This window comes from Xiphias gladius, chromosome 23 (assembly GCF_016859285.1).
Source record: "Xiphias gladius isolate SHS-SW01 ecotype Sanya breed wild chromosome 23, ASM1685928v1, whole genome shotgun sequence".
NCBI classification, from domain to species: Eukaryota; Metazoa; Chordata; class Actinopteri; order Istiophoriformes; family Xiphiidae; genus Xiphias; species Xiphias gladius.
This window is the reverse complement of record NC_053422.1, coordinates 8,940,578-8,955,062: the sequence shown is the minus strand read 5'-3', so window position 1 is coordinate 8,955,062 and position 14,485 is coordinate 8,940,578. Positions and strand designations below refer to the sequence as shown.

General features: G+C 39.7%; 1 protein-coding gene across 3 annotated transcripts in view; it reads right to left on the bottom strand.

Annotated features, from left to right (window-relative positions):
* The window catches only part of LOC120785175 (cohesin subunit SA-1), a 21,858-nt gene extending 7,373 nt beyond the window's left edge, over positions 1-14,485 (bottom strand). The window contains exons 1-21 of one of the 3 annotated variants that reach the window (XM_040119629.1): positions 14,385-14,485; positions 13,908-14,005; positions 13,048-13,144; positions 12,515-12,742; positions 11,530-11,626; positions 11,130-11,206; positions 10,544-10,748; positions 9,663-9,814; positions 8,556-8,753; positions 8,046-8,144; positions 7,402-7,481; positions 6,402-6,509; positions 5,973-6,069; positions 5,179-5,281; positions 4,893-4,996; positions 4,025-4,117; positions 3,633-3,725; positions 2,412-2,612; positions 1,811-1,878; positions 1,616-1,703; positions 1,026-1,106 (exon numbers count right to left, since the gene is read on the bottom strand). In XM_040119629.1, coding sequence (XP_039975563.1) covers positions 1,026-1,106; positions 1,616-1,703; positions 1,811-1,878; positions 2,412-2,612; positions 3,633-3,725; positions 4,025-4,117; positions 4,893-4,996; positions 5,179-5,281; positions 5,973-6,069; positions 6,402-6,509; positions 7,402-7,481; positions 8,046-8,144; positions 8,556-8,753; positions 9,663-9,814; positions 10,544-10,748; positions 11,130-11,206; positions 11,530-11,626; positions 12,515-12,742; positions 13,048-13,144; positions 13,908-13,936 — 2,298 coding nt within the window. In that variant the 5' untranslated portion in view covers positions 13,937-14,005; positions 14,385-14,485. The other 2 variants (XM_040119630.1, XM_040119631.1) reach the window with 2 other exon arrangements.

Genomic DNA, 14,485 nt, shown 5'->3' with positions numbered 1-14,485 from the left:
CAATATAGATTTAAATTTAGCTCCTTATGAACACCAACAATAGCTAGCCCTATGAAATACAACCTCCACCACTGTTCAATGGATATTTAACAGAAAATTATTCGTTTATTCCACAGGCAGGTCAAAGTATGGAGTTTGTGTAAGAGCAGCGCCCCTGGTGCCATTAGGGATTCTTAAATCTTGATGACACACTTGCCAAGGTATGCCTTAGAGTGTTGAAGGTGAAATCTGATATTTTTAGTCAAATGTCTGTCTTCCCGCTAACTACATATGCCATCCTGCTTTCAAAGCAGTTAGTAGACAAAATAGACAAAATGATCAACTACAGATGAAATTCACCAGCATTTGTTTGCTGTTATTGTGATGCGTCTTTAAATGAGAATTTCACAGGAGGGGAAACTCGTCAATTTGAGCAATGCTGCAAAACAAGAAAACAGACAAGGAATGAAAATAACTAGACATGACGAAGAGATTTTTATGTTTTTTTCTCTGAACCCCCTTTAGGAAAGCACACAAATGGCTGAATGACTAATAATGACATGCTCAGTGTGTGTGAAACAGAGTGAGAGAAAAACAGCAGAAAAAGTGAAAATGATCTCAAAAAGAGAACAAGGGATTGAAAGAGTGACGACTGATTACAATGAACGATAGAGTGAGAGAAAACAGATAAATGAAGAGAAACTGTAAGAAAAAGTGTGAACCAGCGGGAAATAAATATCTGAGTGTCATCACGAGCTCATATGCACACAAACAGATTGTTGTGTTAATTGCCTGCTGTCTGTAGAGCCGGTGAATTGTTGAACAACACGGATGAGAAGCTCTACAAACACACAGCAAGGCCACCATGGGTTGGCTGTGATGTGACCATGAAAGTATTAATCATGTAGGCCGGCTTATCTCATGTAGGTAGGTTGATACTCCCGGGAGCCAAGTTAGCGTGTGAAAGACTGTGAGAAGGTCAAACTATTTCAAAACATCGAGTGGAGAGAAAACATTTATGCTCTTTTATGATGTCAGATGAGCACCTCAGCTGGCTTGTAGTTGACAGCATTCACTTTGGCCCACATCAGGTGTAGCGCCGCACACTTCAGAGCCGACACCATGAGCTGAAATTATACAGAGGTACATTAAATATCAGCTTTGGGAGAGATTTCGTTACAATCTGCAAAAGATATTTTCACTTAACTCTTCCAAGCTGATTCTTATCTACATAAAACTTAATAAAGTAATTTAAAATGCCTAGGTGACATGTCCTCTTTATCATAAGAAGCAAATGTCAGATCTTCGTTGGAATAAAATTGGTAAAACGCCTTATTTAGCCTAAACTCAAATTTTCTGTCCTTCAGTTGTACAAGGTGGAGCAAAATTAAGAGGTGGCATGAAAAAAAATTAAGCCACTGAAAAGATGTGGTCAATTGATACAATTTTCATGACACCACAATCCATTTTCAGCTTTGTGATGATTTTTATTTATTTATTTTTTTTATAAACACCTCCATTCTTGTTTATCATAGAAGAATCTCAGATCTCTCTGGGGTTTTAACCACCTGAGGTTCTGGCCTCTATCATCGCAATGCAACACTCCCCCTCAAATATCAGTGAGTTCATCACAGACCTCCTTGTCGAGCTCTCTGGACTCCATCCTGCTCTTCAGCAGTTCAAGGCAGGAGTCAAACAGCTTCCAGCCTGTCGGGTCTTTTGCACTGGACAACAAGGACACACAAAACAAAAAGACACCACGTCTTTACAAAAAAAATTATACAGGATGTTTTGTACATTTACCATGTGTATTATAAGAATGCACACTTACCCGCTCAAAGCAGCGATCCTCTTCAAGGCAGTGGCTGCACTGTATATGTCATTGTCATCTGCAGTGCCCTAGGTACACAAAACACACAAACTCACACTCAACATGTGACAACAGATGCTTTATATTTTTTTGTTTGTTTTACTACAGAAACAACAGGCTGAATAAAAACCAACACATTCATTGAAAAAAGAATAGCTTTTACTAAACACCCGGACAGTAATGAATTATAATTTTCTTTGAGCAATTTTATTATTATTTTTTTGCCTTGTTGTGATGTTCTAGAGCACAATCCTGTGTTTTCAAAATTTCATTGTATACAGTAGTTGTGCAAGTCTTTGCATGTACAAGAATTGTTAAACTACTTACCTAATGGTTTTATGGACAACTGACATCTATGATATGTTAAAGTTCGGAGACACTAATTTTGTGTTACAAATTTAACCAAGCAACATCCCAGAAATAAATAGGTCACATTACTAATGCAGGACAGATGCATGAACTGTTACTTCTACAGCTGCCAACTCCATATGAGCATGTGTGCATGCATTTTAATACATGCCATATTTGCCCGTATGAAAACGTCGCTGACACACCCACCCACCTGCAGCAGGTCACTTAAGTATGTGCCGAAGCATTCGGTCAGGCCGTCCAACAGCTGGCTGAATGCCAGGTGTGCGCGGGAGGAGAAGGTGTAAGAGTCAGAACAAAGACTGTGGGCCACGTGGGTGCAAGCCTCCAACACGGTGACCTCGGTGTGCTTCTCCACAATGCCACATACCTGGGACAGCAGCAGGTCCAGATGCTGAAACAAAGAGGGGTGAGTGACAGAGGGAAGATGGAGGAAAAAGAAGAAACAAAGACGTAGAACATGTATTGCTTGGGACAATTGTATTTAGTTTATTGGATTGCTCACTCACTCAAGAGGCAGCCAGCATTCATTGTGATGACTGCCTCAGTAAGTGATAATGATAATTGAAGCTTAGGATAATTAGAGTATTTTAATTAAATGCTAAGGACAGAGTACCTTAAGAGCTGGGCTCCTCATATTTGTAAAATTAGGTGAGGCCAGTGGATGAGTCTATGTGGGAGTACACTCTTTGTGTTACATTGAATTTGGACACGCAATGTATTTTCACTGTTGCCCCACTTCACTGCTGTAATGCATACTCACTGAGCACTTAAACACCACTAGCTCTCTTATATTGTGACAAAAAGTCTATTGTGATGATGACTTTCCCTTTACAACAGAATAAAGTGCCTAGCTACTTTATCTTATCTACACCCCTCCTGGTTGTCCATTATGTGCCCACCCCATCACCACCAGTTCAGCTTCAGCTGGCTGAGGCAACCTGCCACCGCTGACCTCATTAACTCAAACCTCCCATGGTCCCTGACCAGCAAGTTAGTTTTTGTTCAGCTTTGTTCTCTCTGACCTGTCAGGCTTTCATTTTTGTTCCGTTTATTTCCACAAATATTTGGTTTACTAACCATTTCTCATGTATTGTATTCCCCTGTGTTACTAATATGAAAACACTAAGTCATCAGACAAGACTAACTTTGAAAACCTAAATAGGACAGAAATCATAAAAGAAAATGTCTCTTAGTGCCAGTGGCCCAGTCCCTTCTATTTTTCCCATTTTATTCTCATTCCTTCCCCGTGACGTATCAGACTACCATCTCCAACAATATACTTTAGGAAAAAAAAAGCATATTAAGTGTGTATGGGAGCACAATATGAAAAAGGGGGGTAATTGTTCAGAAGAAATTTCAATCATCTATTCAGGGAAATTCTATTGCTCCTCCACGTTTCCAGTCCTCCTACCTTCTCCAGCCACTGAGCGCTGCTGTACATCTCCAGGTTGAAGTAGAGGGGAGCTTTGAGAAGGAGGCGCACCTTCCCTGCATCTGCCGAGTACTACAGGTCAGTGAGGGCAGGAGGAGAAAGACCAGAAGCTCAGTATTTAAAAACACAAAACAAAAATGTATGTAGATACACGACATAGTCATGTCTGATGACATCCTTATTCATACTGTAATACAAGGTCGCAATATATAATGACATTAATACAGCATGACCCTTCCGTGTAGAAACTATGGTGGTAAAACCGTTCAAATACTCTTAACTGCTGAGCACTTTTAACCCTTTGTGTCTAATGTACTGGATTAAACAACTTGTAATATCAAGTATGTTAAGTGAACTCTGTGGCTGTGTACCTTGGTCAGTAGCTGTGGCAGTAAAGGGATGAAGTGTGTGGTAATACGTCTTCTGTCTTGTTCCTGGATCTTCTTATCTTTCATACTCAAGCTCTAATCACACATTTACATTCAGTGAACAGTAACAGGCAAGCAGTTAAGACATTTACGTGCACATGTAAGGCATCAGATATTGTAAGTGTGTACACTATGCTTCCCATGTGTAAGTTACATGACCACAGACAAGAAAATTACCGTCACTGCTCAGGAAAATATGAAATATTTGTTTATGTATTTATGTGCAGCTGTGTATATGTATTCCTCTGAATTATGTGGCTGGATATTTTCCAGGAACTACAGTATGTGTGTACTGTTCAAATTTGAACAAGGTCAATATGCTGTGCTACTAGATGCTGGCATACATACAGTATGTATTGGAATACTTGGTTTGAGGTTGGTTAATGTGTCTGAATAATTGAATGAGAGATTTGTAATGTAAATGACCAGAAGTGAAATTCATACATTCACTTTAACAAAGTAATGTTCTTTCAAACAACATGCAATGTTTTATCTTTAAAGAAAAAGGTCAGGTTCGTGCCCAGCACTTGTCAATGACTGTAATAAACTATATACAGTATCTTATAATGGGGATCCAGCCTGAGACTGAGGTAATCAAGATTTACTCACAAAAACACATATTCACACATATGATCCAGACTGATGTGGCATGTCTCATTTATTCCTTTTTAGTATCACAAAGTATGTGTATGATAAGTATGACAGGCAAAAGCAAAGAATGACATTTCTCTCAACCCCAAGCTCCACTGTTCCAAAAACATAAAACTACAGAGAATTATTCATGCAACTGTGCGTCTGTGTGTGTCACCACCTTCTTGCTGTGAGTTCTCCCGACAGGTGGGGTTGCGTGTGCCGCCTGTCTGAGGGCACACATCATCAGCTCAATGAGAGCCCCCTCCTCCTCATACATCAGACCTGACAACAGAGAGGCAGAGACTGCAGTAGAACTGAGTGGGTGAAAGTTGAGACAACACAAAGCAGGAACAGAGAAGGAGCAGGAGCAGACTCGATGTTTTTACTAACACTGTGATAAAACATGAGATTTATCCCTTATGTTAAGCTGGGAGGGTATAACAGTCTCATTTCATTCCTCTCACCAGCCTCCTGTAGCAAGAATGCTGTCATAGTCTCCCAGTCCCTCAGCTCAGATCCTGCCACACCCCACAGACTGTCCACCAGGTATGCCCCGTGCTCATGAAACTGTTAAGAGGGAATGAGTTGTTTTAGATTTACTTCAGGTGTATATTACCAGTGTGTTACTAAACTACAATGACCAGCATGGAATACAGCTGACACTCTATACAAATGTTTGGTATTTTAAAAGTAAGTAAGTAAGTATGTAAATAAATAAAATAAATAAGATGTAATTTCCATCAACTGGCTACTGATTTGATCATGGACGGAAAAAAAAAAAAAAAAAAAAAAAATCACCATTACTTGGGCTTTTGAATGGATTTTCATCGTTTCCGCTGTAAAAATAACATGTCCTAAGCCTTTTGTCCACTGTAGCTTTTCATAGCCAACTCAAAGTAAAACATGATTTGAAGAGTATATATATCGTCATTGTTAGCCAACTTTTCATCATGAAAACAAAGGCAAATGAGCAAATTTCCTGTAGGAAACATTAGCAGGACTTTACTTTGCATCCCTTTGATCTAGCTTTGTTTGTCAATCACTCACTGTCCCTTCAAAGCACATTGCCATTGAAAATGTGCACTAAAAAAATATCTGACATCTGTACATATTATAACATTATTCAATTTTAGTTTCAGGAAAAATACAGAAAAAAAGACTTAACTAAAGGACTAAAGCAAATTATCTACATACACATTGTCAAATGATTCTAATTTCAAACAGGGGGAGACAGGGAGAGAAACAAAAGAGAGGCTACCTCACTCTGGATGTAGAAGGAGATGAGGATTTGAAAGAAAGTTGCATTGTCACTTTTTTCATCCTCCTGGTTGTCATGGGAAATGACACTTTTCAGCCTGACGCACAGACATAAAAAATAATGATCTCATTATATTAACCAAAAATAAAGAAATTAGTAATTACAGATAATGAGATAGATTAAGTTAGCTGATCACTGATCAGTCTGATTCCACATGCACTTGGCCATAAAATGCTCCATTATAAAGAAAAGAGCTTAAAGGGTATTATGATGTACTGCATAAATAAAAAGACTAACAGCAACGGAAAAGTGTTTGTCAAATACAGAATGAGTTTCACATACAAAGCTTCATCTTAACAACCTGAGACAAATATTACTACTCTGCACATTAGTCTAAAAACTGTGAGTAAAGGAAGGAAGGAAGTATACTTGTTGTAGAGGAAGGCGCCGGCTGCAGACGCCAGGCCTCGGTGTGAAGCGTAAACCAGGGGATAGATGTGGCCACACTCCTCTTCTCTCAGGCCTTCCTCTGTCCTCCTGCATTGTGAACCCATACAAAAAGATACAAGTCAAGAAAGTTAATGTTACATCAAAAACACAAGGTGAAAAACCTGTTGTCATCAAGCACCATACTTATTCTTGTTAAGTGATTTGTATTGATATTTAACTGACGTTTTCTTGCTCTCTTGCAGTATAGGATTAAACGATATGAATATTTTTTCATATAGTTAAACAGCCCTTTAATAACCAGCAGTTGAATTCTTGAATCTCATCACCACTTTGTCATCTCTCTTGTTAATTAATCTTGAAAACATCTAATTTACATTTGACTTGAGCCAGTCGTTCATAAGAGATCACGACTCATGTTGTCAGTCAAGCGCGGTCATGACGAAGAGCATCCTCACATTTCACCTCTATTGTTGAGAAGCTGGACTTGGAATCACTTGTGGACAGCCAGGATATATTTGCAGTGTTAGGTTATTTTCACTTTACATGTCAGGTGAATTTTTGTTTGGTTGAGTGAACATCACTTTTCCAGATAAGAAATGTTTTACTCAGGTGTCTTGTAGGGTTTGTCATTCAGGGATTTGATGCAAAAGCCTCAGACCTTTAAAACAACACTGCCCATATGAACTAATATGGTGCAAAAGACCAAACACTAAGTGAATACAGTAGAAGAACTGTGTAGCATTATAACTAGTGCTCTAAACTGCAGCTGAATACATATTTTCTGTAAAAAAAAAAAAAGGGGTCCACCCCAGGTATTTGAGGCAAAATTATCAATGCAAAAAAAAGGAAAACGCACTTTAATTTGTACCAGTAAAATTTACTACATTTGGTATGTTTTGAACTACAAAAATGAAATGCCTGCACTGTGTGTTGCAGATAGTGGCACTGAGAAACCACCAGAGATAGAGAAACCCCTCACTGTTGGATCAGCAGCAACAGATTGACCACTTCCACGGCCACGTCTGGGTCCTTGTCCAACACCATGCTGAGCATCCTCTCCTAAACACACACACACACACACACACACACACACACACACACACACACACACACACAGATCCGCAGTGGCGCACACACAGACAAATGCATAATCATGCAAGCAGCCAAATAGGCTTATATAGTACATGCACAGACATGCATGTGTGTACCCACACCCACAGACATACATGCATGCACACAAACCCACTGATTAGGCACAAAGCCATGGCAGGAAAACCATTTATCTGCTGCAGCACATGTGGTTTAGGAGGATTTTTATGTGTTTGAGAAGAGCTTATTAACCATCAGTAACTGGCAGTAATTAACATGCCCAGACACACGCCCAGACAAAGGAAGAGACCATAACAACAAACTGGAATGGTGGAAAAAAAAAAAAAAAGGGAACTAAGGGGAGGTGGCACAAAACACTGGGAAGAGAGGCATAGGCAGGCAACAAAATAGATACAATACAATAAGTTGAAACAATAGATTAAAGAGAGATGCTGAGGCAGACAGACAGGGGGGAAAGGAGGGAGAAAAGAGGAATTAAATGAGGTGTGAGTCCAATCCAGAGGGATCCCTCACTTTAAATCTATTGGTGAAAAGCTCCAGGCGACCAATGAATTCCTTCTCCTGGTACAGACCCTGCAGGGCACGCACACACCGCAGACGCACTGGACTTTGCTAAGGGAAAGAAGACAGTACAGTAACACACTTTCTCTAACCTGCAGACATACAATTCCCAAGTCTGTTTATAGTGAACATTTCTCTTTGTGCAAGTGTGTGTATGTGATTTAATGTGTCTGGGTGCAGATATTCTGCAACTGTTTCTGGTATGAGTGGCTGTCAAAGCCTATAATGAATAAAAATAAAATAAAAAGTGGCTCAATGTGGACTACCCTCTTCCCTATGCACTGTAGTCCTTGTCACTGTTATTTTCGCTGCTGACCTGGAGGGAGCTACAGACAGACAGGTGCTACCTCTGTGATAGATTTTGTTGCCAGTCATGGGCGGAACCACGAAATAAATGACTGACCTTACAGTAACACTTTACTTGGTAACGTATTTTCTATTGTCTAGTCCTGTGTGTTCAACCTTATCATGCAGGGTCCAACCCAGGTATTTGAGGCATCCATCATTCAGGAAGTCTTCAGGGTCCGTTTTCAGCCACATGCCCAACTCCTCAATACATGCCACCCGGATCTCTGGTAGCCGGTCCCGGTAACGGTGCACAAACACACCACGGAAGGTAGCGTTCATCATGGAGGACAGCTCCTCTCTTTTCTCTTGCAGCTAGAGCACATACATATGAAACAAATGAATACGGACACAATGCATACAGACTGTGAATAAATCAGTAGCCTAGTCAAGTGGGCTCCTGTCCATGTGTTTAACCCCTTTTGCAGTATGTACAGTCTGTGGTTCAGCTTGGGCGATCATCTTTTATTGCTTTGAAGACCAATCATCACTTCCAAAAATGTTCCTCATATACTAGTTTGTCCAGATTTTATTGTGACTAAGGAGTTAATTTCACCATACCGACATCAGTCCATAGTGAGATAATATCGTTATTGTCACAGATTACTTAATTGTTGACACAAAAATATCAGACAAACTTATCCTTTGTATTACTCCTAATGCTGACTTATCAATCTTAATAACAACAATTAAAGTATGCACTACCTGTTGTCCCTGATATAAAAGGTACCTATCTCTATTGCTCAGAATTTCTGTGTTTTACAATACATGAAGACGAGGTGAGAAGTTATTGCAAGCACATCAATCATTCGGGCTGAATCCTTGCTACCTTCTCTACTATCACCCAAGTAAGCAAATTAAACATTTTTTTTTTTAACTTATCAAAAATCTATTTGGGTGGTAAAAAAGTGACAATTCCAAACCCTACAGCCAATAACAACCTGTGTCCAACAAGCAGGGAAAATGTGTATTGTTGCCAAGGACCTACTAGAACCTGTTAAAAAGGGTTACATGCAAAAAAAAAATCTCTTTAATATGTATATTTCAGTTTGATCACTGTTAACAAGTCCATTGTAACCTTTCTCATGAAAACAAACAAAACAAACCTCCCAAAGGTTTCCTCATAGGGCCAATGTCACTTCACTGCTTTAAGGTCCTGACCTGCATGTTCATGTAAAAGTGACTGTCTGCACTCATGCCAGTGTTTGTGTGTATATGTGTCACCTCACTGATGGTGGCCTGCAGCTCCTCCAGTCTGTCAGAGGCTCTGTCATGCTCTCTCTTGCCGTTCTCCGTGTCATAACGCCGCTGGGTGGTTTGCAGCTGAACAGACACTGTCACAACTACTTCCACCAGCCCAGTCATCAGCTTCATGGCTAAATACATTAAAAAAAAAAAAAAAAAAAAAAAATAGAGGTTGACAAGGTCAATGGGGGACGGACTATTTCTGCTCTGTTGGGAAAAAAAACAACACTAAACAAATCATTAAAAAAAAAAAAAAGAAAAAAAAGAAAAACAGTTTTTATGTAAAAGTATGTTGCCCCCAATAAGTACAGTCACAGTCCACATTTACACAGTAGTTTATCTACAATGTGCCATAGAAATCCTCAACAGTTTGATGTCCAACAGTTACATTAATTGCACCTCCTTGACCAAAGAGTATAAAGAGTAAATCATTGCCAGTAATGTACAATACTAATCACATTTTGGATAAACTGATGTATTTTATTTTGTGGTTTGGTTGAAAGAAAGGAGGAAATTACATGGTTAAGCAGGGGGCTCCAAAGAATGAGAATCAAACAAAGCAAGCTCCACAGGAGGAGTACATTCTGGAAAAACAAAAAGAACTTGTCTAGCAACTAAAACAGATGTCAGCTGAATGGAGCAATTTGTTCTGCCACCCAGAAAAGCAGGATAAAAACCTCTGGCATCACAGGCATGGAGTGCAGGTTTTACCCTTATCAAAAACTAAAGCAAGTGACTTCAGTGATTAGTAAACAAAAGTGACAACTAAAACGTGTCACCCCAATACTATAATCAGAGCTCCCTTGTGAAATCGGTATGCTTTTCTATTTCATACACCTGTACCGTACCAATATGCTTACCAAGCAGGGTGCTGGTGTGTCTGAAGGCTCGGACCTGGGAGTCAGAGAGGCCAGTGAGCAGGGCCAGCAGGGTGGGGAAGAGGTATTCATCATAAATGAGGCTATTCCTACAGGAGCGTAGCAGAACCTGAGCAAACTCGGACAGTCCGGCTTTGAAACGCTTCAGCTGGGGTCCTGGAGTGCACAGAGGGTAGTTCACTGAATCCTGGAGGAAGACAGGACACAAAAGGAATGAAGGAAACATCCAACACTGTGCTAAGTAGCACATTTGAGGCAGAAGCCTGTGGTTTGCTCTGCTAATCACAAAACAAAGTGATTAACTCATTAACGTGTCCATTTATCAGCATTAGATTTTAATTAGCATGTTCCATCACGCTGTGTACTCCATCCTTTGGACCATAATCTCCTGGGATATGGAGGTCATTTGACTTTCTCAACTGATACCAGGAGGATTATTCGTAGTGAGGAGGGATGACAATAACTATGAACTAAATACAAACTTGTGGATCGATAATAATCTTTTTTTTCTAAGGATTTATTCAAACAAATATAAACTATATCTAAACTAGTGTTTTTCTTTCCTCACCTCATTGAACTCTTTAGTTAGTCTGCTGATGATCTCAGCATTCTGCATGCTGTCAAACATCTGTCTACTAACCACACCTGGACGAAAGAATGAAAGGTTAACACAAAGTGTTACATTAGGAATTAAAGTGAGGATAGGTAATACGTACTAAAACAACAATGCTGGTTCTTATATCTGACCCAATAATTGAATTATGTTTTTTTTTTTCCATTTTCATTCAACCCTCACAAAATATGGATATATTGTGTTGTCAATAGACAGAGGATTTACACAGCACCACTGCGGCGTAGCATACAGGGAGATCAATAGTAGACTGCTGATCATTGCCTGAGCTGAAATTGGAAAGATAATCTGGTGAACTTTGACCCACCCCCCCACCACCTCCCGCTTGACCTCTGACCTTTGCATCCGCAGGACTGAACAATGAAGTTGATGAGCACCAGCAGCCCCACCTCTCGGCTTCGCTTGTAGCTGTCCAGCCATTCGTCCACCACCGCCTTAAGATTGACAGCGAGACAACAGCCAGTGAGAATGCTGCTTTCAGATCAAAGAGCAGATGGATATGACAATAATACATCATTTGAATAACATTATGAGTTCAGCTTAAACCTTTCTTCCTACCATTGGTCTTTTGTAATTTACTTTGTGACATTTGGGTGTGTATTCCCCATCTTTTTCTTCCCTTTATATTTTTTGGCCCACCAGTTTTATTCACCAACTCTTTTGCATAATAATTTTTGTCAACTGTAGCACTATTATACATACAAAGACACTGATTCAGAGCATCTGTTATGTTCATAATAATATTGTAAACTGGAAATGCAGTAAATGCAATGTAAAAGAACTAAGAGTAAAACTTAGCCAATGAGAAAGTTCTCTTCTGAGAAAGCTTTGTAAAACAGATTAAATTTCTTGAACTACAGTCTACCAGATTTACTGAATGTGCTCTATGAGAGTGGGCTTTCACCCTGAATCACCACCTGCATTGTGTTGCTACTCTATACTGTAGTGACAGACTCTTTTTATTACTGATTACCACACTTTGTTGTCTATCTATTGTTATATGGTCCCTCCTTTGTAGTCTTTACCCAGAAGAGACTGGGCACAGGCCAACAATAGTTGGGATGGACACTTGCTGTCAATCATTGACTACACTGCCGAATATGAACATTCCTTCCTCTTTGCGTATCAAAGGCAATTCTGTAGGGTCACATCAGTCAGCCACTGACAGCACATGATTATCTCTCTCTCCATCAAATCTTAAATGCTTGCTTTTCCTTCTCATTACACATACTCTCTTCAGCACCTCCCTCCTTCCATGTGTTTATCTCTACCAACCATTCCCCCTTCCCTCCCCGTTTTCTTCAGCTAAGGGTTTTGCTCACCACCATGGCACTCTTTCCAAAGCGGACTGCATCATAGATATCCTCTGCACTGATACCCCGGTTTCCCTCATTCACTCTTCTCACAGGACTGGGAAAGACCTGCCTGGATGTCCCCCGGGAGTGCTGCTGCTGCAGCTGCAGGGAGGGGTCCAGAGGAGTGGGGATGGGGCTACTACTGGGTCTGGACGCCACCCTCAATGCAGCTTTACGCCTGGGTCTCTTGGGTGGCTTGAGATGAAAGAGGGATGGAAAGAGAGCTCAGCAGGGGATTTAAAGTGAATTGAGGCGGTCAACTGAATTAGTGGTAGCTGTGGCAAGATGAGGTGTTAGCTTGAGTCGAAAATCCACCACCTATTTCAATAACAAAAAAAAAACAAAAAAAACCCCAACAAAAAACAAAAAACAAAAAAAAACAAAACATAATTTTGACAGAATCATTACGTAATATTATTATTCCTGGCTGGTGATCATTTGAAGGGAGTAGCATCTAAATAAGCAGGAACTATTTTGGAACAGAGAATAAGATAATTCACCTTAGGTCCAGGCACTGCCTGTTTTTTCCGCTTTGTGACTTTTATCGTTGCCTCATAATCACTGCCAGAGTTTGAGGAATCTTCCCACTCCTCAAGACTAATAGACAAGGAAGAGAACTGAATCAAGACAGATTCCCAGCTTTGACAAATCATTATTACTAACGTTATCAAGACTACAAAGCCAGGCAGCTCATTAAAATTATGATAATTTGGACACAGAAGTTTTTAATTCATTCCCTCACACTACTGTAGCATGTTGAGGCCAATAGTCAGGTAGGTTAAGTAGGTTAGGGAGGAGCACCCAGAGTTTTATTGGCAGGAGAAATATGTTTTACAATGCCGGTGTCCAGAAATGACTGAATTAATCACATAAAATTAATATAATAAGTGAATTTAGTGTCCTCTTCCCTTTGACCCTGTATTTCACGCAGTTTTGATGGCACATTTGGTATTACTTTACTATTACTTTTTGCTGGCCAGTTTTGGCTGCTATAAAGGCATGCATTCATGCTGCTAATGCCATGCTAATAATTGCAAAATGTGAGGTAACTGGAGATAATTTCAATGGGCAGCTAAATTTATTTTTTTACTTTGATTTTGGACTGATAGGGTATATTTGGGGATTTGACTGTTAAACAGAACTTTGTTTAACAGACAGATTAACACATTGTTTCAGATCTGTTCATTTCTGCACATTTTTAAATCAGTTACGTGCAACTGATTAATGCCATGCTTCCTACAATATATGTTCAACAACTGTACATTAAAGTTTTACTTTGTGATACGAGTCTGTACAGTTATGCTAAGACATTCAGAAGGCCGAGAAAAAGATTAACTTAGCTGGGTTGGGCTACCTTTACCTGTCCAAAACTGAGTCTCCAGTTGCCATTTGGGGTTTAAGAGGCTCCGGGGATTGTAAGATGATTTTGAATTGCTGGATAGCTGGTCTTTGCTAGCACTTTTTCGGCGGAGAGAGGAGACAGAGTTAATGTTAGCCACAACACCAAAACTAGCTAGCAACTTAGATAAACCCTGGCATTAGCTAGCTACGTTCACAGCCTACTTTACAGTATTTCAGACGTCCATTACCAGACGTTGTCAACCAAAATTAACCTAACTTATAAGTCTCACCAACAGACAAGTTTGACAGACATACCATAACACAAATGTCACGAAATCTTTGCTAAAGAAATCATGGGTTGCTAACGAACAACACCCATTTGCAGATGATCGCTAGATTAAAAGAAACTTTAGCTTTTAAGACAGTATCCAGATACTTACTACGATCAAATTAATCAACAACTATTAATAGCAAACTGATTACGTAATTTTACCACCTGATAGTACAATTACTAAGCAGTATCTTCCTTTCTTGAGAGGCGTATTTGGTTTAACGCTGATTTTTTTTTTTTTTTTTTTTAATCTCCCGTGATGACCG